This window comes from Sus scrofa, chromosome 1, assembly GCF_000003025.6.
Source record: "Sus scrofa isolate TJ Tabasco breed Duroc chromosome 1, Sscrofa11.1, whole genome shotgun sequence".
NCBI lineage: Eukaryota > Metazoa > Chordata > Mammalia > Artiodactyla > Suidae > Sus > Sus scrofa.
The window spans coordinates 113464453-113488949 of NC_010443.5; the positions used below are offsets into that span (position 1 = coordinate 113464453).

Consider the following 24497-nt stretch of genomic DNA (forward strand, 5'->3'; position numbering starts at 1 on the left):
AAAAAAAAGAAAATGTAAAATCAGAGAGAAAAAAGGTGTGTAAGCATTTCCTACCAACCAGCCGTGGATTATCATCACCAGGGGCAGAGAGGAGTTGAAGCCACACTGCTGTAACGTGTCTAGGTGATCGAGCCGAATCTGACAGCCCTGATCGGTTTCTTCTCTAAAGAGAAGGAATCTGGTGGTTTTTGTCTCCTGCAATGTTTCCTTTGTTTCAGCAGCTCGAGATCTTCTTCCCAGTAGCTCTGGAATATAAAATTGGGGACAATGCTTAACCTGGCATTTGTTTCACTTCTGCCAGTTCTGGGGCAACCCAAGGATTTCTAAGAGTGCTAGGCTATGGGGTTACTACTAAGTGCTGGAGGTAGGCATGGGCTATGGCTTTGGGGAACCCTAAAGAGCTTTTCCAGCAGAATGGCCGTTTCTGTCTTGGGAGATGAAGGAGGGTGACCTAGGAGGACCACATACCCAGGTGGAGGGGGCCGGATCACCCTGTCATCCCAGTGACTACAGGATTAGCCAGTCAGACACTAGAGTAACTCTAGGATGGTGGGAATATGGGTGAGGCAACTGGGACTGAAGTTCAGAGAGGAAAAGTATTTTACTCCAAGTCATGCTGCTAGTAAGTGGTAGAATTTGAACCTGATCTCTCTGATTCCGATTCCCTACATTCTTATGCTAGGGAGCCAGCACACAGAGCATCTTAGTTAGATGATTCTATGCTTTCTCTCCTGTAGCTCAGCTTGTTCTCACACGTAGTCTTGCTTGGACCAGGTAGGGGTGGGGAAGGTCACAAAGGGAGTGGTGGATTCTGCTTGATGGGGCTTGGCATTCATGGAAGATTTTCAGGGGAAGTGATGCTGATGCTGCCCTTGAGGGAAGAAAGAGGGCTTGTGTATGTGTGGGTGTGTGGGGTGGGTGGAAGGAGCAGGACTTTCCAAGCTGGGAGAATAGCTGAGTAAGGGCTTGGAGGCATGGGACCTTGTGGGTGTAAGCAGGCAGAAGGCTGGGCAGCCGGAGCGTGGGGGTGGGGGTGCTGGGATGCTAGGAGTCTAGACTTTATGTTCTAGATAATAAGATGATAAACTCTTTATCAAGGAATTTTTTCAGCAGAAAAGGATACATGAATATCCATTCAGAATCTTTCAAAGATTGTGGGAGGATGGGATGGGGAGAAGATTGTCTTGAGGCTGACACCTTCTATTGTTTTCCCGAAAGGCTTTCCACCCTCTCTTCCAGGGGGTGGGGGGCTTCACCCTGAGACTGAGCCACTTTGTGGAGGGTGTGCTATCAGCCAGTTCTGCAAAGCAGCCCAACAGCTGTCAAGACCATGGTGTCGGCTAAAGACACATGCCTCTGATCAAGGGCTGGGTAGAGCCTGAGGAGTGGCCATGTTCTCAGGGTTGTGACACTCCAAGATAGGTGACATTGTTTCTACCAAGATTAGAACTCAGGCTGAGAGCTCGGGGAGGGTGCCCTTCTGGCAGAGACTAGGCTCTCCTGGGGCTGAGGGGCAGACACAAGGCCATACCAGCATTTTTGGCCAGTGAACTCCATTCAGCTCAGCTACTAAGAACCCTGATCATCCTTTCTGAGCATAAAATCATTCAGGCTTCTCCAACAATAAGTCTTGGTCTTTTGGTTTCAGGGGACAGCAGAACAGAGAGATGATGAAAACTACAAAGTGCAAGGGGAGGCATTAATGAAACCAATTTTCCTACCCAAAGGTTATTAATTTGAAAGGTTATTAATTCCCAGGAAAGGGCGATGATTTTTCACTATGATGACAGAATGAAATGCATCATATTTTATTAAAAGAAGATGTGAGTGAGAATTGGAATAATGTCTCTGAGATAATGAAGAAAATTTCTGCTGCCCAGTTTGGCTTTCCCAAGCTTAGAGATTGTCTGAGCTTACCCTCTTCCCCGCAAGGGAGAGCTGATTGTGCTTCCCATTTCATTGCAAGCAATGAAGAGACGCTGCAAAGCAGGCCAACAGCTGTCCAGACAGAAGCCAGGGTGTTATCTTACACTGTTTCACCAGCCATCCAATCAGTCAAAAGCTTCAGGTTCCCAAACAGCCCTAGAATCCAGTGCCCTAATTTAGGTGCACCCTGTTTCTTGCTTGGTTTATTGCCAGGGCTTCCAAACTGGTCTCTCTGTTTAGTCTCACCGCCCTCCCCCACACTGCTGCTCAAAGAATCTTTCCAGAGCAGAAATGACTATTATACTCATTATTGACTTTAAGCTTGGTGTTGCAGCCAAGGCCACCGCCTGAATGATAATCCCTCACCCCTTACCTCCTCCCCTCTCTATGCTCTCCCGCTACCCTAGACTGCTACTCCTTCCCAGTGCGGCTTTGTACTCTCACTTCCCTCCCCACCGTTTTGCTGTGAACTCTGGTCCAGCCTTTAACCAAACTCCGATACCCTGCCCCCCTCCAGGAAGCTTTCCTCTCTAGCCAGAGGTAATTACTTCTTCTTGCTGCTAGCACCATGTTGGCCCCTGATCCTAAGGTACTTGTCATGAGACCCGGTAATTGATTTGTTTTGGCGTGTGGTGTTTCCTCCACCAGGCTGTGAACTCATGGAAGGCAGAGCTGCTAGATGCTTAATAAGTGCTTAGTGAGGGATGAGGTATTCTGTGAGATCTGCATCCCAGATCAAAGGCTACTTGTTCAATTTGTCAGCCATTTATGCACTGGAGCTCAAGGTAACTAATTTTCTTTCATTCAGTAACCGAATAGCTACATCTTCCTTCATTCCAGGATAGCTGACTTGAATGCTAAAAGGGCTATCTGAAAATAAAATGAGCATAGGGATAATACCCAGGCTGTAAAGTTGTTACAGGGATTAAATAAGTTGATATTTGTCACGAGCTCAGAACAAGGCCTGGCACATAATTTGTGCCCATTTAAGGGTGTGTTGTTAAAATAAGTATGGATCAGAGCACCTAGCATCTTGCATTTCTATTCAGTGACATCTTCTCTTTCTGTGAAAATTTACCCCTGTTGCATTCATAGGACCGGTTCTATCCTGTGTGTATTTACTTGGAATCTAACTGGGAGAATCAGCTCTGGCCCGGGAGCCTGGGGCCTCAAGGCTGTTCAGGAGAGTCCTAGGGAAAGAGAGTTGTCCTTAAAGAGTTGCTTAGGAAAAGGCTCACAAACACCTGTGTAGACCTGTGCTCTTCCTTTTCTTTCTCAGGGCTTGCCTCTCTTTTAGCATGTGCATGATCGAGGAAGTTGTTCAGATATTCATTCATTCCTTTACTTCCTCAACAAATACTTATTAAGCATATATTACTATATTATGTCCTGGGCCCTGGTTAGGTCCTAGTTGAAGGCAAACTGGGAAAGGAAGTGTGAGAATCAGCCATTCTCACAGTCAAATTCTACATCAGCACATGTAGCTGCTGTGAGAACTGTAATGGAGGGATACCTTGAGTAGGGGCTTTTTAGGGAGGATGCCCAGAGGAGATGCAGCATCTGGAAGGATGGAGGATCCTGTAGGAGTTCATGCCTAGGAGAAATTGTTGAAGAAAGTGGGGGCTCTGGGGCTGAAAAAAAAAAAAGATTTAGTGGAAGACCTGAGCATTGAAGGGCTGCTGTAGTGAAGAGGGCCTAGAATTCTTTTGCGTAACTCCAAGAGATAGAAGCAGATGGGTGGCCATGATGTGGAATAAAAATTGTGACCTTAAGTGGGTCATGAAAATTCATAGTTAAAAAAATTGGGACGAGGAGAAAATAAAGGCAGTAAAACATCAAAGATAGACATGTTAGTAAGTTAGCACCCTAAAATGCACACTCCGCGATCATATAAGGTTGCAGAAGATAGGCCACAGATTATGTTCTGAGCTTTCTATTGGCCAAAGCAAAGAGGGAAACAGGGGAAGTTATAGAATTCATGGTGTCCAGTTGCTCACACTTTCCTGGTCCTGAAGCTGGAGACGATTTTCCTTATTGGGTTTTTGTAAAAAGAGGCCACTGTGGGAGTTGCCATCGTGCTGCAGCAGAAACAAATCCGACTAGGAACCATGAGGTTGTGGGCTCGATCCTCGGCCTCGCTCAGTGGGTTAAGAATCCAGCGTTGCTGTGAGCTGTGGTGTAGCTTGCAGAAGCAGCTTGGATCCTGCATTGTTGTGGCTGTGGCTGTGGCTCCAATTAGACCCCTAGCCTGGGAACTTCCGTATGCCATGGGTGTGGCCCTAAAAAGCAAAAAAAAAAAAAAAAGAGGCTACTACAGGAGGCAGTGGCCACTGTCTTGAAAACCATTCCTGCGAAATATACAGATATACAGTAGCAAGTTGCATGTGGTTGACTCTGAGAGTGCTCTGCAGTCCTCAATAGAAGCTGCACCCACAGCACCAAACGGCATTTATGTCATAGTGAGTCTCTGTGAAGAAGGGCTTCAAAAGTAGGGCTCTTTGCTATAATTCAGTAGCAGTCCTGTGACTGAGGGAGGCTACTCCAGATCGCATTTTGGATGGAAGGAAGTGTCTGATCCTCCATGGGAGCAGAGTCCGACTGACCCCTTCAGAGAATACTGGAACATCCTTGGGCAAAACCACGGGTTTAAGGATGCATGACCATAACTCAAACCCAAAAGTATACCAACATCTCTCTCCTCAACTTTAGCCCTGCACACAACCAGCCCTTGACTGGGTTTCTCCACCTGTGGACTCTCTTGTCACTGCAAACTCAGTGAGGCCAAACTGAATTTATTTCCTTTCCTCTCAACCATTCTTCCTTCCTTTCTGCAATTCCTATTGAGGTTCATGACACCATCATTTGTCCACGCTGTTGTTCAAGCTAGAAGGCCGAAGAGCCATTCTGGAATATCCTCTCTGTCCTCTTGGTGACCTACTAGGGTCACCAAATACCGAGGACTCAGCCTCAGGATTAATCTTTTCTGCCCCCCCCCCCCCCACTGGCCAAGTCTGAGAACTCACAGTTGTTTTTGCTTGTGTTTTAACTGTAGTATTGTAATAGAGTCTTAACAGGTTTATATTTCATTTGTCTGTAGAATTAATACATGCTCACTGTAGATATACAATCTGAAAATGCTGAAATGAATAAAGAATCTCAGCAGTTAGGAATATACATAAGTAATTTTTGGAGTCTTTTATTACGGAGATATTTGTTCCACAGATGTTTATTTGGGATGTCCATAATTGAGATCATATTATGTGAATGGTTTTATAGACCTCTTTGTTATTTTCTTATAGCATTAAAAATTCTTCAAAAACATATTTTTGAAAAGTGACATAATTTGTTTCATTGTTGGAATTTAGGTTGTTTCCAGTATTTTTTTTTCTATTACTAACAATGCTCTGATGACCATCTTTATATATAAATCTTTGTCTGAGTTTATGACTATTTTTTTAAAAAATTTGTCCTTTTAGGTCTGCACCCATGACATATGGAAGTTCCCAGGCTAGGGGTGAAATTAGAGCTGTAGCTTCCAGCCCACAATACAGCCACAGCAATGCCAGATCTGAGCCTGGCCTGTGACCTACACCGCAGCTCATGGCATTGCTGGATCCTTAACCCACTGAGTGGGGCCGGGGATTGAACCCGCATCCTCATGGATACTAGTCAGATTTTGTTACTGCTGAGCCACAATGGGAAAGCTAAGTTTTGTTTTGTTTTGTTTTTTGTTTTTTTAGTGAAGATTCCCAAAAGTAGAATCATTAGCTTTTTAGGTGTGATCTTATTTATATCTCTTTATATATGCATATATATTCAAATTGATATTCAACCCTTTTTAAGATAATATTTATTGAGTGCTTTCTCTATGCCAGGCACTTTTCTAACTGTCTTATTTGTATGACCTCATTTAAACATCAGACCTTGTGAGTGCTGAGGAAATCCAATGATTTCTTTATGAATGAAGAAATTTGCCCCAGTTGTATTAGATAGGAGATTTTCCTTCTTTGGCATGTCTTCTGAAATTGTCATTTTCTCATGTCTTTAGAAGAGATAAAGACACACCAATGATAAGAATCTGGGGATTAGCCTATGGCTTTGGGGGAGAGTATTAACTAAGGTAGATGGTCAAAGCCTTTGAGGGAGTTAGCCCTTGTAATCTGGAGAGTGAGCTGATGGGCTTGGGAGGCTTGGGGTTGCCCTCTGCATGACAGCACGTTCCTGGGCCAACAAAACTTCCTCAGAATCAGTCAAAAGGAGAACCTGGGTGCAGTCATTACATTAGATTCTTTGCAGCCAGTGATTTCTCTGTTCCTGAGTCAGCCCCCAGGTCTGAGAGTTCCTAAAAATTCTGCATAAGAATAAATTATTTCATTTCTTTTTGGTAAGGAAATCAGTAGTTGGGTAAATGCTGGTGACTGAGCTGACTTAGGGGAGAACCAAGGATTCTACAATAAAAGGCTGATAGGAGTCAGGACCTGTCTTCTGCCCTTGAAGCCTGGCCTGGGTGCATCTCCTCAGTTTCATGTTCGTTGAGCACCTCCCGTGTACTGGCATGGGCTGAGGACACAGGTGCAGGACAGGAGTCACAGGTATTAATGTGCCCCCCACCCCCTGCAGAGTTGCTTGTGAAATACCTTCACATTCATTAATTAAATTGCTGTATGTGTGCATACGTGCAAGTGCATGCACACATGTGATTTCACTTCGTAAATGTACTGAAAATATTCCCAGGTCTGGGACTAGTTGGGCAGGTCCTCTGAAAGACCATAACTTCATGATTACCCTGAAAAATCCTCTGGGCCATGTCTTCTGCTCAGGATGGAAAAAACGTACAAGATAAATGTAGCCACAGCTCTGTTCCTGACTGCTATAGTCAGGCGTGTGATGTGCAGATGAGCAACACTGACCTCAAAATTTCTAGGGCGTCAGCACGAGGAAAAACTTAAATGAGAATCTAGTTACCACTGGGCATTTACAGATTCAGCTCTTAGCTGTTGCTGATCTTTGACGATAAGCAGATTTTGCCCAAGGCCTGGTGAGCAATGCTTCTGCCACTCCTGCCATCTTGAATTTTGCCTTAATCTGAACTCTCCCAATTACTTACTATCTTAAAAAATGTTCCTATGCCTGAATATCTCAATTTGGACAATATAGTTTGTAATCTTTGTAGCAACTCCCAGCTCTTGTGACACCCCAGCATTACTGCCTTATAATATTTTTCTTCATGATTTTTATTTTTTTCTATTATAGCTGGTCCACCCTATAATATTAAACCCAAATGATCTAAGGCATAAGTTGCTCCTCTGAGGTGCTTTATACAGTGGTAACTTTTTAGGTCATTAGGATACTGTTTTGAACCCAGCAGAAAGTCCTAAAATTTGTCTTGAATGAATTTATTTTATAGCTGTTCTTTTAAAAATTTTTTATTTTTTAATTTCATGGCCTCACCCATGGCATATGGAAGTTTCTGGGCCAGGGATTGAATCTGAGCTGCAGCTATGACCTACCCTGCACTTATAGCAATGCTGGATCCTTTAACATACTGTGTCAGCTGGGGGATAAAACTTGAGGCTCCTGCAGCAACAAGAGCCACCGCAGTCAGATTCATAACTCACTGTGCCACAGCAGGAACTCCCATAGCTATTCTTTAGAAAAGCTTTGGGATCTAGAGCTGCTGAAATAATTTTTGTTTGTTTTTTAAGCCTGCACCCACTGCAAATGGAAGTTCCAGGCTAGGGGTCAAATCAGAGCTGCAGCTGCTGGCCTACACCACAGCTATAGCAACTCGGGATCTGAGCTGGGTCTTTGACCTAAACCACAGCTCATGGCTGGATCCTTAACCTGCTGAGTGAGGCCAGGAATTGAACCTGAATCCTCATGGATACTAGTTGGGTTCATTTCCACTGAGCCACAACTGGAACTCCAAGCTGCTGAAGTAATTTATTACCTTTTGGAAGTTTCCATCTTCCCTTTTGTGTGTGTGTGTGTGTGCACGTGTGTGTCTGTGCATGAAGGGACTTGATGTGGGATCTCAGCTCCCAGACCATGGTCTGAACCCCCCGGCTGCTGTGGTGAAAGCCCTGAGTCCCAACCGCTAGACCATGAGAGAACTCCCTTCCCATTCTCTGTTGCATTTCTGTTCCACCTGTTGTGTTTTTCTGTTTTTTGGGGTTTTTTTGCTTTTTGCATTTTTCCATTTTGTTGTCAAATAAGATGATAAGAGATGGAAGAAAAGGTATCTTCCCAAGTATGATTTGTTCTGGGTTTTTTTTGTCTATTTTGGCCTGACTTTGCTGGCCATCCTGTAGCCTCAGACTATAGTTTCTCCTTGTGTGGGTTCCAGGAGAAAAAGTAAATAGAGGCTGTGTTTTCTTGCTGGAAAGTTTTTTTTTTTTTCCCCCTGAACTTTTTTCTTAGGCTGTATGCCTCAGAAACTGGCTAGAATCAGAATTTTTTTTTCAAGATATCTGATTATAAAAGAGTGTGCAATTTAGAAAAACTTTCCATTCATACTGGAATCCTGTGGGGATAACGGGGCCTAGTTCCCTAAAGTGGTTCCAAGGTCATTGGCACATTCCACTTTGGATGGGTTCAAGGTAGGTTAGCCAATTGTCCTGTCAAACCAGGAGGAGTTGGCCACTTTATGTAGTTCTAGAGCAACTGAGTAAAAAAGTGAAGAGAGAAAAGAGGATAAAAATTGCCCTCCCTAGTGATAATCATTCTGAGAGTTTTCCTATAACAGGAAATGTACAACATACCTTCCTGCCCTGTCTTTGTTCATGTGGTCCCCTGCCCTGACATGCTCTGCTGTCTTCCCCTATTTGCCTGGCTACCATCACTCTTTCTCCAATTCTAAACTCAGTCTTCGTTTCCTCAGGGAAAATTTCTCTGTTTCTGGACTTGGTAGCATCTCCCTGTTATTTGTTCTTTTAGGCGTTCTCAGAGTTGTAATTTTCTGTTTGAATAGTCATTACATAAATATCTACCTCCCCAGTTTGGTAGTCAGTTCCTGAAAGTAGGACCTAGGTCTGGTTTTGCTCACATTGAAACTTTAGTGAGTAGAGCAAGTCCTATCAAGTATAATGGTTAGGTCTCCAGACCAAGAGTCATGTGGCTTGGGTTTGAGGTCCGTTTCCAACACTTCCTACTCATGAGACCTTGGGCAAGTTATTGAATGAGATACAACTTCTCCTTTCCACCTCTTAAATGGCTAAAATTAAAAAGACTGACAACACCAAGTGTTGATGAAGATGTGGAGCATCTAGAACTCTTCATTCATTCTTGGTGGGATTCCTGGTGGGAAGCCACTTTGGAAAAACCACTTGGCAATTTCTTATAGAGGTGAAGGCACATGTGCCATAAGACCCAGCAATTCCGAACCTAAGAATTTACCCAAGGGAAGTTAAAACATATGTCCATACAATGATGCAAATGTCCATACAGCAGCTTTATTCATAACAGTCTCAAACTAGTAACAACTCATACCTAGTGAATGGATAAACAAATTGCGGTCAATTCATGGGATGAACCACAATGGAATACTACTTAGCAATAAAAAGGAGAACATTTATGATCCATGCAGCAGTACAGATGAATCTCAAATGCATTATACTAGTGAAAGAGGCCCAGCTTAAAAGCTTGCATACTGTGTCTTTCCTTTTATACAACTTTCTGCAAAAGGCAAAACTATAGTAATGGAGAGCAGATCAGTGGTCTCCTGGGGCTTAGGAATGGAAAAAGGCAAAGGGAAATTTTTGGAGGGATTGAATTTTTCTATATCTCAATGGTGGTAATGGTTTTCTAGGCGTACATTTCAAATGTTGTTCAAAAAATGAGCTACAGCCAGGCAATACTGTTGCTTCTTCACATGGCCCAGGGGTGAGGCCTGGGCACAGAGGCTGCATGGCAGACTTTCTATGTCAGTTGCTTATGCAGGGCTGGCCTGGCCTGAGAGGACAAAATGTTTCTGAGTCCTGTGGGATGGGGTCAGTTGGCAGGGAGAGCTTGAGTCTTGAGTTTGAACCAAATGATTGGATCAGTCCAGGATGGGCCCATTTCTCCAGGACCTCAGGGAGACCTGGCATACCTGAAAGCCCTTCCAGCTTCCTTTTGATTAGGGTGACTAGGAGTACCTGGGGGTCCATCCTTAGGAACCTAAATCATCTGCTCGGAGAGGATTACAGGGGAAAGGAACTGGGAGACCATGTGATGTCGTAGTGCACATGCTATTTATTGCCTGCTTTTAATTCTCTTTCTGTGCATCTCAGACAACCTGCAGTTATTGAGGAGTTTTTCATGTTACTTTTTTTATTAAGTGAGGCTCTAGATATCGCTACCAATCTACTCTTCCAGTCCTCTGGAGAGAATCAGTGTTACCACACCAAATAGGTAGAATTCCAGTGAAAAGCAAAACAAAACAAAAAAACAAAAAAAACGAAACAAAACGACATTGTGTAGTACCATCTCCCTCTGTAATTTGTTTGCAAATAGCTTGGTGATGCCCTTTACCCACTCCCAAACATTACTCTGTAAGCACCAGGGACCTCTTATTGGTAATAATGATTTAGTCCAACTTCCTTATGTTACAGATAAAACTGGGACTCAGAGAGGCCAACTATATCCCAAACCATGCATCTAATTAACAGCAGAATCAAAAGAACTCATTCTCCTAATATCAGAGCCAACAGCTTCTGACTCTGCTGGAGGAATAGCAACCCACATTGCTGCCATGTTTTGGGACTCAAGTTCTTGTCCCTGTAGTAAAGCTCAGAGGGCTCACATTCTGTGTCTACAAGGCTGATCCTATCAAGTAACGTCCCTGGTTGTCTTGAGTCCCAGCAGCCGACCATTGGGACATTCTCTTGCTGATGGGAAATGCTCTCGAACAACTGAGCTGACCAGAGTAATAAAGTTACACATCCTATGACCCCCTCAAACACCTGTCAGTGCCTGCCAGCCTCATCAGAGGTTGTCCCTTTCCTCCAAGAGGTGACTCCAGAAGAATTCTTAGACAGCTAAGAGGACTGTGATGCTGGCATCTGACCAGAGTCGGGCCAGGGGAAGGTGCCCTGGAGCTGGACAATCACAGGTTCTTGTAATGGTGGATTTTGGCTTAAAGGCTTGGCTTGAGAGTTGCCAAGAGCTATTCTGATAGACAAATTAACTCGATAGCATTCTTGTTTCAAAATTTTTGTTGGATGTTGACGGCTGTCCACTCCTGACTTTGAGTTTCATTTTCCCTTATCCCTTACCACCCTGTCTCTGACATGACCTATACAATTGGCAAGTGAGGCTTCTGAGGAAGAGAAGGAGGGGTAGGGGCAGATGACCTTGGCTCTAATTATGGAGTTAGGGCACAGTCAGATGATATCACAGTCAAGGGCTCTAGGAGCCCTCGAATGCTACTCCAGCCCTGAGCCACCACCTCGTGGAGACCAGGACACTGAGAGCAATGGCAGGTGGGGACATGCACTGCTTTATGATCGGCAGTGCTTATGCCTATAAAAGGAAAATGGGGCCCCTCCCTCCTCCATGATCAGCTGCCAGAAGGTGAATTGGCCCAGATGAGGAAAGAAGAGACATTGCTGGCTCCTTTCCATTCTGGTCCCATGGATGAAAGAGACCCAAGATGAGCTCACGTCCTGTGTGGCTCTTTACTGCACAGCAAGGCACAGTGCTCTGGGCAGTTTAGCAGCCTGAGCTCTGGACCCAGATTACCTAGCTTGAATCACAGCTCTGCTACTTACTAGCTCTGAGGCCTTGGGTTAGTTACTTAATGTCTCTGTTTTTCACTTATCAAATGGGATTGACAGAAGTTAATTCTATATTACAGAATTAATCTTAATAGTCCTAATTTTACCAGTAGGGGTATTTTAAGTTATAGGCCAAAATATATTGTTTTAAAACAGCTTGAAGATGGACCTCCCCTGTGGTGCAGTGGGTTAAGAATCCGATGTTGTCATTGCAACGGCTTGGGTTGCTGCTGTGGCACAGGTTCGATCCCTGGCCTGGGAACCTCTGCATGCTGCAGGTGTGGCCAAAAAGAAAACAACTTGAAGGAAAGATTTACATATTTCTTCTCAGTTACACTTAAGGATGATGCATGGTCTGTTCTTAGTCACAAGACTACCTAATTGAAGGATGGGATAGATGCAGTTTGGAACATTTATATTTATTTATTGACCAAAGAGCTGGCTCATTTTGGGGGAGGGGTGCTCTTCAGAGGTCAGAGTGGCATCAGTTCCACTAGGCCACATTTCAATAGAAGTAAAATCAGCAGATTATCCTTGATCAAGTGAATAGCTTTATGAATTAGCCTTAATCCTCTGTCCTGTATACCTCTAAATGAAGGATTGCTGGTGGTGGGTAAAGAAATTCAAAATAATTTCTCCATAAACTCTTCTGTTTATTTTGTGCATCTTTTAAATAAAGATGAGGCAGCTGAGACTGAGAGAGAGAAACTCAATTATCTATGCTCACACAGCTCATTAGGGACAAAGAGGAGATTTGAATGCAGGGCTTCTGCCCTCGTCCAGCCTCTTTCCATGATAACACATCTTTAGTGGAGACCCAGGTGGCCTTTATTAGACTGGCTCTGCTTCTGTCCACTAATGATGGTTTGCTGGGTGTTTGCTGTGTGTCTGAACCTCTACTAAGCCTTGAGCACACTTTATCTTCCTCTATGTCTGCTCAGTGGGCAGTGCCTTATCTACCCTCGTCTTCCTAGCTCTACAGCATGGCTTTTCCAAATAGACCTTGGGCCAGCAGCATAAGTGGAAAAGAAGGGCACAAATCCTGCTTGCCTAATTTGGCTTCCCAATGACACAGCTTTGGTGCCCTATTCACTCACGTCTTCACTTGTTTACTCATTCATTCTCTCTACCAGCACTTCCTGAGTACCTACTCTGTCCCAGGAATTTTCTTGCAAAGGAAATTTGCTTTCTGCTAAATTGTTTCTGAAGCAAATATTGGGTTTTCCTCCCCCTTCTTTAAAACAGTGTGTTTTGACCAAAATAAGTGGGGTAACAGCAGAAAACAAAGTTTTGAAAGACAGACTCACACTCTCATCAGCCTAATGGACTGACTTTTTATTTGCCTGTTTGTTTTCTATATCCAGAAGCAAACGTATTTTTCATGTAACTGTGCAGATATAACTGCTTTTTGCTTTTTAAAATCTCACATTATATAACAAACATCTTTTCATATTGCTCCAGTGTTCATACTCACCATTTTTAAAGGCTGCGTAATATTCCACTGAGGGAAGACTTTGTGATTTATGCATCCATTCCCCTGTCTGGAATGACACTGTATTTTCAATTTTTCAGCTTTATAAACAGCTGCAATGAACTTTTCACAGAGAGCATTTTTCTTTCAGAGAAGTATTTCCATGAGGATGAATTACCTGGTGTGGGATTACTTGGTTAAATGATGGGATCATTTTACTGACATAGGAGTTGAAGCAGTCTTACAAGTAAGTTACCCACAGATGTAGTCATAACTATTACCAACCCACAGAATCCATAAAACCTGAAAGCTCTCATTAAAGTTGATGATGGGGTGCTGGAGGCATTGGTAAGGCTGGTTAAAGGGCTAATATGTGGCTACCCCTTTACTATCTGCTAGTAACTCGAAATTCCCTATTTTATCCCATCCTCATAACACCACTGTGAACTGGTGCTATCCCCAAAGAAACTGGGTCTCAGAGAAGGTAAGTGTCTCAACCAAGGTCACACAGGAGGTCATTGCGTTGAACTTTATTCCAGGAGTGGCTCTCTTGCAGATCAGGAAGTGAAAATCACCCACTGAGACAGACCCATAAGTCACCTTTGCCAGGCCTTCAGCACCCCACAGGAGGCTCATTGTCCCTGGAACCAGTCTTTTCACAGTTGCACCCCCATGATCTAGCGTGTGGCTGTGTTGAATTGGATTTGTGGTGACAGAAGAGAGCTCAGAGCCGGACATGAAGCCATTTCACACGAGGCAGGCAACTGAGCATGTTCTTGTGTGGGACTGCCACATCTGCTTGTATAGACAGTGAGCCTTTAGACTCTCAGAACTGTCTCACTCATATTTAGCTCTCTGTGTTTGCATGGGTCCCCATTTCTCATTAACTCATCCTGGTTGACCTTGAGCAAATCGTTTAATTTTCTAGGCCTGTTTCCTCATCTGGAAAATGAGGATATCAGGATAGCCAGCTCTCAGATCCCCATGGTGGTACAGTGAGATGTCCCAGGCTCGGTGAGTCAACTGGACTAGGGTTCCAGACTTGGCTCTTCCCCAAACCTGCTGGACCTCAGTTTCTGCTTTTGGAAAACCAAGAGGTTGGAAGAAGATTCCAGAGTCCCTCCAGTTCTGAGAAGTATGAGTCTTAAGACTGTCCTATCTCTGACATTCAGTAAGTAAAAGATGTCAGAAAGAAGTGTTTTTGAGAGCAGAGCTAGAGCAGCGGTGACCTGCAGACTCCTGGCTCTGTTCCCACAGGAATGCTGCCCTCTCCTGCTCCAGAATCTGAGCCTGATTCTTTGCAAAGATAAACACATGCAGCTGGAGGAAAGCTTTAAACATTGACTTGACTAAACAGTCCCAGGGTTACTCTTTAAGTGGGTGGAGGAAATGTGAGCTGAAGCACGTGTGATGTGGTCTCTAGGGTAGGGGTTTACAGGCTGCCTGATGAGGGAATGGTCCTAGCTCACCCATTCACTGGGCCTCCCTGGGGCTTCCTTGGGTTGTAGCCTAGGGCTAAGAGGGCAGGCCATTGGGCCCTCTTAGATTTTAGACCTTAGAGACTGAGGAGGCACAACAATCCCATTCATTCATGTCTTCATTCATTCATTCCACCACACTTTAGTGAGCATGTACAATGTGGAAGGGATTGTGCTTAATATTGTGGACATAACAGTAAATAAGGTATACTGTGATTTTATTTTTTTTTTTTTGTCTTTTTGTTGTTGTTGTTGTTGCTATTTCTTGGGCCGCTCCCGCGGCATGTGGAGGTTCCCAGGCTAGGGGTTGAATCGGAGCTGGAGCCACCGGCCTATGCCAGAGCCACAGCAACGTGGGATCCGAGCCGCGTCTGCAACCTACACCACAGCTCACGGCAACGCCGGATCGTTAACCCGCTGAGCAAGGGCAGGGACCGAACCCGCAACCTCATGGTTCCTAGTCGGATTCGTTAACCACTGCGCCACGACGGGAACTCCTATACTGTGATTTTAGAAGTTCATGATCATATGGTGGGAGCAAGTTACACAGGTTGGGAGGTACCTTGATGGCTGAAGAATAAGAGAGGCTATTAAGACTAAGAGTCCCAGCTATAGAGAGGCTGGTGTGAAGGCAGGCAGGGTACCCCACTGGTGGATGGTATTACCAGTTCCCAGATGATTCTGGGGATTCCAATCAAAGGCTGGTCCTCAGGGGAGAAAGGGACTATAGGATGTGGAAGTAGAATGAGCTGGTGTGTGATCAATATATCATGTCTAGACGCACAGAGCTTAAGGTCATTGCTGCAACCTGTACCCTGGGCCCTTCACCTTTTCTGAGACCCTAGGTAGCCCTTATCTCCTTTGAGATTTCCCAGCCCTGAGGTCCGCAGGACACCTCTTCCCATTCTCTGCATGTTCATTTCTCAGTTCATTTCCCGTTTCTCAGAAATAAGAAGGGGTTCAGTGACAGGCCAAAGGCCACATCTGGCTAAACAAATCAAGCCAGGACCAGAATCCCATTTCTCTACCTCTCTCTCCATACATCTAGGTTCTGACACTGCAAAACTTTGCTGGGCATGTGCTTTTACCCTTGTTCCACTTTCCCTAAGGTAGTCTTCTGGGTCAATATCCTCCCCACACTGCTTGTGTATGAGACACAGCTGACTAGAGCTTGCCCCCTTCAGACCATGAACATGCACCTTAACAACTTCTGAGGGACCATGGGAAGCAACGGCAGGGGCAGAATAGTGCGATGGAGGCACTGGCTTTGGAGCCAGTCGGCTCTATGTTTGATTCTCTATAAGTTTTGAGTTGCGTGACCTTGGGAAGCTCAACCTATGGGATCCTCAATCTTCTTCTCTTAAATTTCAAATATGAATATCCATCTCGGGGTTATTGTGAGAACTGGATGAAATTGGTGAACTCTCTTATACAGAGCCTGGCATTCACTTCTTCTTTCACATCCCCATCCTTTCAAAACTCATCTAAGATCTCTTTCATCCCATGCCTTGACCCAACATAGTTCCTTCCAGATACTCTTTAGTACTCATGCACCAAAGTCTCTGCCAGCCTGCCTATCTATGTATGTCCTTCAGGCAGCACATCACATGTCTGGGCAAGAGCACTGGGGCTTTGTGTCAAGAAAAGGAGTCCTCTCTTCACAATGAGGATTTCAGCCTCCCCTCTCCCATTTGTCCAAGCTCTTTTGGACAGTGAGAATCTATCAGCCTAATGAGAAGCTCTGGAGCCTACTAGGCTGTCTCTACCAGCTGGGGTGCTCCAAACATGCCATTCAAATCAGGCAGCTCTACGAGCTGAATCAGGCTACAAGTCAATGGACAACTAAAACTCTGTCCACAAGTCACACCCAGCCAGGGTTCTGTCCTTTTTTTAGGGGGAAGGGGGTGCTGCACCCGTGGCATAGGAAAGTTCCCAGGCTAGGGGTTGAATCAGAGCTGTAGCTGCCAGCCTATACCACAGCCACAGCAATGCCAGATCCAAGCCATTTCTGAAACCTACACCACAGCTCAAGGCAATGCCAGATCCTTAACCTATTAAGCAGGGCCAGGGATTGAACCTGCATCCCCATGGATGCTAGCTGGGTTCATTACCACTGAGCTACAATGGCAATTCCAGGGTTCTGGACTTAGACCACTGCTAAATGAATCCTTGCCTTTGCAGAATCCTCTATTTTACCTTAGCTACATTTGAGGGCAGTGATTCTCACATATCTATAGGCTTAAGATGCAGATTCCTGAGCACAATGCCCAGAACAATTGATTCCATAGATTGAGGGAGATCTGAGAATCTGCATTATCCCAAGGTACCAGATCATCCCAACAATAACTTGTCTGGTGGTTAAGAATATGAGCTTTAAGTATCCCTGATGAACACAGATACAAAAATTCTTAATAAAGGATTAGCAAACCAAATTCAACAGCACATGAAAAGGATAATACACTATGATCAAGTGAGATTTGTCCCTGGTACTCAAGAATGGTTCCACATATGTAAATCAATTGAAACACCATATTAGTAGAAAGACAAAAATCATATAATCATCTCAATAGATTCAGAAATGGCATGTGACAAAATTCAACACCATTTCATGATAAAAACTCTCAACAAATTGGGTATAGAAGGAACATATCTCAACATAATAAAGATGATGTATGACAAACTACAGCTAATATTATAGTCAGTGGTGAAAAGTTGAAAACTTTTCAACTGAAGGAACAAGATCAGGATGCCCACTCTCACCACACTTATTCAACATAAAATTGGAAGTCCTAGTTAGATAGGCAAGAAGAAAAAAAGGCATCAAAATCAGAAAGGAAGAAATAAAATTGTCTCTGCTGGTGACATGATCTTGTAAATCCTAAAGATTTTACCAAAATGCTGCTAGACTTAATAGATAAATTCAGTAAAGTTTCAGGATATAAAATTGACACACAAAAATCAGTTGCATTTTACACTAACAATGTGCATTGTTATACTAACAATGAATTACCTGAAAAAAAAAATAAAACAATCTCATTGTTCAATACCTTCCCTATTGTAATAGGCATTTTCCACAGAAATAGAAAAAAAAAAAAACACCTTAAAACTTGTATAGAACCACAAAGGACCCTGAATCAACAAAGCAATCTTGAGAAAGAATAAAGCCTGAGGCACCACACTTCCTGACTTCAAACTATATCACAAAGCTATAGTAATCAAAACAGTATGTTATTGGCCTAAGCACAGATACATAGACCAGTGGAACAGAATTAAGAGCCAAGAGGTAAACCCACAAATATATGCCTTTACTGACCTTGGTTCCTGGGGCCCTTGACTTTAGCTGTTGAAAAGTCAGGGGGTCAGGCTTCTTCCTATAAGGTTCTCAGTGGCCTGAAAGAGTAAAGGCATTCCCACAGAGAGCTTCCCAGGGGGGCAGCTTCCTCTCTGGCAGAACTGGACCCAGCAGATGGCAAAGAATTTGGGGTTGTAGGGAGACAAGGTTTGAGGAATTCCATGGGAAAAAGCCTACCTGGAGCTTGAAAACAGGGCAGCAAGGGCTGGACTGGGACCTAGCAGACTCTGCTGGCTCAGCCTTGGAACGGGTGGGGGAGTGAGAGGAAGGCAGGAGCAATTCAGTCAGGAAGGCTCTGCCCAGGAGCTCTCAGCGGCCTTTCAGAGACTGATGCTTCCCCGGCAGCCAGTCCATCTGGGCTGGTGCTCTTGGAACGCTGGGAGCGAGGCTATTTTAGATGTGTCAAAAGTGACGAATGTTGGAAAGTGCCATCAGCATCTCTGGGAACTCACAGTTCACGCCGGCAGCTAAGATGTGCCAGGCTCTTGGGAAGAAACTGAACTCAGGAGGAAACTGGGAAGTCTTTAAAGCAATGCCTTCTGCTTGCTGTCCCAGATGTGGGTGGCAATGAGGTGGGCTCTGCAAGTGGACATGGAACCATGAGATCAGTGAGGATGGGACTGGGATGTGCCAGTGCCCGAGGTCTTGGCAGAAAGAAGGCACTCACAGAGGCTGGCCAGCCTGAAGGAACAGAAGCGTAAAAAAAAAAAAAAAAAAAACAGTAGTGGGCAAGTGGGGGCCTGAGGTTGGAGTAAGCAGAGCTCGCTGCTTGCAGCCCCGGGGCTGCAAGCCTAGCCTGTTAAGTGCTGCCCACCAGGACTGAGCAGGGGCAGCAGCCCGAGCTGGTCAGAGGCTGAAGGGGAGCCCGGGGCCTTTGCCCAGAGCGAGGCTAGAACAAGGCTCCAGTGTGTCTGGATTTGAAAACATCCTAGGGAATGTGTTACTAGAATTCAACATCTACCCTGAAGAGAATGCACCCTAAGGGGAGGGTGTCTTGGTGGTTTTCAGTATGACCTTGTTTTGTAGAAAGTGTTACCTGTTCTCTGCTTCCATAGGTAGATGGCTTATCCTGGGCTTCTTGGGAGCTGGAGGTGGAGGGAGCAGAGGTGGTGGCCACTCTGGACCATAACCTATCAGAGGAAGGAGGGTGTAATCACCCCATAAAGGGAATGGAGCCAGTCTTAGGCACATCTTGGAGAGTGATGAGAAGGTATCTTAGGTATGGACCACTGGGCTTCTAGGGGTTTGGGACCCGGTTGGAACAACCCAGTCTGTCTGTCTTCTGCAGAAGGATGAATGGGGGCCAGGGAGAGAGTGATCGGGTTGGATGAAGCTCCCATCAGCTCTACCTGCCCCCAGGTGTTCTCTAGATCATTGTCTTCTCCTGCTTCCCCTAACAATTCCTACAGCTGGGAGAGAAGGCAGGTAGAGAGAGTTCCCAGTCATCTCTGTCATCATCATCACCATTAATGCCTGGATTTCTTATTTAACCTGCTTCACTTGTCAAGGACTGAACTTGTCTTTCCACCTCCTACTCCTACTAGCTTTTCTGACCTCCTCCCTCTGCTCCTGTGTCCTTCTTCCAGGTGCCTGCCTAACCCTCTCTGTCAACTCCCATTCCTCCTTCCTCTTTTTTCCCCTCCTACCATCAGCAACTACAACTGACTGTAGCTGCAGTACATGTGGAACTGTGGACCGCTTCCTGGCAGCTCCATCCTGCTCTGTCTGCACTCTCCTGCCAAACACCTTGCCCCAGCCTAAGCTGCTTGGAGGTCCTGGGCCATGCTGCCCCCTCCTGCCTGCCAAGACTTTGCTCTCCCAGATGCCTCTGCTAGGACTTCTCTTTCCACTCCCTATACCTTAGCCCTCAGCCTAGAAGGAAGGAGAATATGTGCTACAGGGTTGAGGCTTCAGGAAACCTCTGGCAACTGGTCAGGAGAGGAGCCCTTTCTGAGTGCTCCCCAGACCGCTGAGTGGACCCAAAGGGAGGGATTCTTTGTCTCCTCGCTGACTTGATGACTAGGCTCTGAGTGGTACATGCCTTAGGCATCGCCTGCTCCAAGCATCTTGTGTTAACACAGCTGCAGCAGAGGCGGGTATTTGCCCATTTGAGGTATCAGGAAAATTTCCTTTTTCTGCTCTTCCTAGGGGAAGACATGTCACAGTCAGCCAACAGTGGGAGGAAGGGTAGGGTCCAGCAGGGCCTCCACAGTGTATCACTTCTAATACCTACCAATAGTCCCCTTCTGTTGGTCATGAGATGTTCCACTGCTAATGGTAATTCACATCTCTGTCTCCTCTCTAGGAATGAGCTGGGAAAAAGGCACTAGTAGATAAGAAGAAAGTTCCAGACTTTCTCTGGAATCATAAATGGTCCTTTGTTTTGTCTGTAACTCAAAGTCCACCAGACCCTGAACTGGTGTCCTTCCCTCTCCCCTTCCTCTTTTGTAATTCCTCGTTTATATCATGCCTCACAATGCAGTTTTAAAAATTTGCCTTTGCAAAGCCTGTTCTGATACAGAGGTTTGTTGAGATATTAACAGAGGTTATGGGGAAGAAAGAGTTTTGTCATCAAATCAGTTTGGGAAATGTAAGCAACATTAATCAGGCTTCCTGCTGGCCAGAGATGTTAAGATGCTCCTGACAGTGAATTTAGTCACTAGTAGGGCCGGACTATACACAGTGGTTCTCAAACTTGAATGCAGTTGACCCTTGAACAATGGGGGGTTAGGGGTGCCAACACCCTCCCTGTTCAGTGGAAAATCTGCATCCTGTTATCACTGCCTCAAAAACAAAGGAATAGATAAATGACTCACTCACGGGCCGGAAGCGTAATCTCATTGGAGAGAATCAGGATTCAAGCTCTAGTTCTTTTCATTGCACTTACAGTGGTCTCTAACTGAACACGGATTTTCCCCTACACTTAGTTAATTAAAAGATCTGTAACATGAAAATGGATACTATATTTATTGAAAAAAATTCCACGTATATGTGGACCACGTATAAGTTTCAAACCTGTGTAGTTCAAACTAGTGTTGTTCAAGGGTCACCCGTACTTTGGGGTAGGCTGGCCCTGTCCTCACTACCATCCTGTTTTGTGGCCAGGCATTTATTTCTACGACTGGTATCTCAAGGGACACACGTGAGGAAATCCTGTTTGAGGACCGTTTTCCACTGTGTCCGTATCCTATGGTGTAGCATTCACACTCATTGTGTGTGGAAGGCCACACCAGCCACCCTAGAGAAGGCAAGGCCTCACAGTGGGACGTAGGCTGGGCACCGCAAGAGCATGTGTCAGGGCCCTCAAGATGGCTATTCTCTCGCTCTCTGTGCATCCCCTGCCTGCCTCTCCTCCACTTTATCACATGAACTGTCTCCTGCCCCAGCTGGCCAGGTTCTACTCCTTAGGCCAGAATGGCTCTGCCTGCTAGTTTTTAAAGGGCAATGTCTGCCTCATGATAATGGTTAACCTGAGGGACTGTGAGGGATGTGCCCCAGCTACTGGTTTCCATGGTAACCGATGAGCCAACCTGCCCTCAGCTCTCCCTGTAAATGGTAGCCTTCTCTCCCGAGGAGCAAAGATGACTTCCTTGTCCCATCTGCTGATGACTGTACACTGTGTGGTGTCGCTCCAGGACTCGCCAGCCTGCAGGGTGCAGCCCATCCGAGAGGTACAAGGGTCTTCTCAGATGTGTGTTATGGGTAGTGATGTAGGAACGTGAGATCCACACATCATGCTGGAATCATTGCCATGATAGTCTAGTTGCCCAGAAGTGACCATGGTACTTACTTTCTTGTGTGTCCTTCTTCCTTTTTCCATGCAGAAAAGTCATAGAGGATTTTACCTAGGGACTTTCTTGCTTTGCTTTGCTCTTTCTTTCTTTCTTTCTTTCTTTCTCTTTTTGCCATTTCCTTGGGCTGCTCCCGTGGCATATGGAGGTTCCCAGGCTAGGGGTCTAATCGGAGTTGTACCTGCCAGCCTACTCCAGAGCCACAGCAACGCCAGATCCGAGCCGCGTCTGCGACCTACACCACAGCTCACAGCAATGCCAGATCCCTAACCCACTGAGCAAGGCCAGGGATCGAACCTGCAACCTTATGGTTCCTAGTCGGATTGGTTAACCACTGAGCCACGACGGGAACTCCATCTTCTTAAAGTCAGGAGGATCTGCTGGTTAAAATTTGTGGAGTGGGTAGAAATGGGGGCACTCTAGAACATCATTTTAGCAGGCTGGGAAATGACTTTTTCTTTTTTTTTTAAAGATCCAATTTAGACGTTTTTAAATTGTGCTCCTAGAATCCCAAGTCCAAGGGCCCTGGGGAGATACTTTGGGGACTACTGTGAGGTTGGGGAGGGGGGTGCAGAAGTTGAGAAGGCAAGTTCTTGATGTCCATCTCTGTTTTAACCCAAACAACATTGATTTCAGGTTTTAATGTGCGGTTTTTTGTTTTTTTTTTCTTTTCTTTTGCTTGAGATCCTGTTGGTAGGAGGGTTTCCATAGCTGACACATGTTCATTAACCACGTAGCTAGACAAATCACTTAACAGATTAAAACAGAACAAAACCCATGGTGCAGAAAGGTTAAAATACATGTAAATCAATCACACATTTGGATAATGGATCTAGAATCCCTGCTCCTGATACACTGTCGAAAGCTCTTTCTACACATGCTTGTATTTGTTTATCTCCTACTGACTGAGCCACTTTCCACAGAGAAGAATAAAAGATAGTAAGGAGTGAAGGGCAGCGAAGATACCCTGGTAAATCCACCGAGAGATAGTTGGGGGAAAGGTACAGAGCGATCACATCTGTTCCTCATTTCATCTGTTTCACTGCAGCTCTCCTTATGCGAGGCCTTAAAATGTAAAGAAAAGGATGATAAGAGTGAGGGCTGCGTCTGCCAAGAATAACTCCTAAGATACAGAACAATGCCTAGTCTCCAGTGAGATGGACCGTTTGATCAGAACTGTTGTATTCTGTAAATATTCAGTCTCCTGATGAAGAGCTCTGCAAACAGAGGCAGCATCTAAGCAGACCACCTGAGAGATTTTGGAGGAGCTAAATAAGCCAGAATAATAGCAGACATGCTTGTCTTGATGACGCAGGTGGGGGTGCTTACCAAGGAGGGGGATCAATTGAGTCATCGTGTCTCCACCACAAAGACCACTCTGTGTTCAGTGCAGTGGAGGCGTGGGTGGACGAGACTCCAGCCTAGTGTAGGAGCACCTTCCCTAATCCTTCACTTTACTTGGCTGGTTAGAAGTGAGGTCCCTTTAATTCTAAGGATGCTAATACTCTGGTGTACTTCCTGTGCCCCCATGCAGTTCACTGACCTCTCACTCTGAGTCCACTTCAAACCCACACAGTTTGGCTCCAGAGTTGACATTCTCTATGGAGGTGATAAAGGTTGTTTATTTACTTGAAGTATAATTCATGCACAGTAATGTGCGCAGATTTTAAATGTAGAGCCCTGTGACTTTCTGCTTCTGTCTATAACCAGGGTAGCCACTGCCTAGAGCAAGACAGAACATTTCCATCCCCTGATGGTACCCCCAAACCTGTCTCCAGATAATATCACCAAACACATCACCACTACTCTTGACTTCCATCATCAGAGATTAGTGCTGCCTGCTCTTGCCCTTCATGTAAATGAGTTCACACAGCATGTGCTTTTGTGTGCCTGGCTCCACTCACCTAATAGTATCTGTGGTTCAGCCACGTTATTGCATGAACAGAGCCTGTACCTTAACGTCTACACCATATTGCCCCTTGTTAGATCAGCTAACTCTGTGTTGCCTCCCAGACATGTCTCCTCAGAAAGTCGTTTGGGTTACTCAGAGTTGGCTGAGCCTGAGGGAGTGGAGTGAGAAAACAAAAAGTTAAATTCAGGGTGTGGCCAAGAAGAGAACCTTTTATTTATTTATTTATCCACACCTCACTTTATTTTTTTCCTTAGTTGTCTTTTTTGGTCTTTTTAGGGCCTCACCCACGGCATGTGGAGGTTCCCAGGCCCCAGGACGAATCAGAGCTATGCCACAGCCACAGCAATGCCAGATCCGAGCCGTGTCTGTGACCTACACCACAGCTCATGGCAATGCTGGATCCTTAACCCACTGAGCGAGGCCAGATTCGTTTCCGCTGAGCCAGGATGGGAACTCCCAAGAAGAGAACCTTTTAGATGACTCCCAGGTGCTGTACAATTCTCCATGCGTCCCTTACTGCTGGGTTTCAGGTCCTAGACTCACTGGCATAAGCACAAGCTCCTCTTTTGCTTTTGTGTTTCTTCTTTAACTGAGCAAACTTTGTCCCTTCTACCTCCCTCAGACATGTGGGAAGCAATCTTAGGCATCACTTAGGACGGTAGTTTTCAACTGAGGGGCAATTTTGTCTCCTCTCCCCCTTCTTCCCCATTGGGGACATAAACAATATGGTAGCATTTAGAGATTTCTTTGGTTGTCAAATGTGGGGTGGGGGTGCTACTGGGGTCTAGTGAGTGGAGGCCAGGGAGGCAGCT

The 24497-nt window shown here is 45.2% G+C and overlaps 1 protein-coding gene and 1 long non-coding RNA gene across 9 annotated transcripts in view; one reads left to right on the forward strand and one right to left on the reverse strand.

The window, feature by feature from the left end:
• LOC102158936 overlaps positions 1-24497 on the forward strand; it is a 358073-nt gene that overhangs the window by 38781 nt on the left and 294795 nt on the right. The window lies entirely within an intron of this gene.
• LIPC (lipase, hepatic) overlaps positions 1-24497 on the reverse strand; it is a 170456-nt gene that overhangs the window by 30769 nt on the left and 115190 nt on the right. For all 5 annotated transcript variants that reach the window (XM_021063855.1, XM_021063893.1, NM_001143714.1 and 2 more), the window contains 1 exon segment: positions 55-245. In XM_021063855.1, the coding sequence (XP_020919514.1) occupies positions 55-245 (191 nt within the window).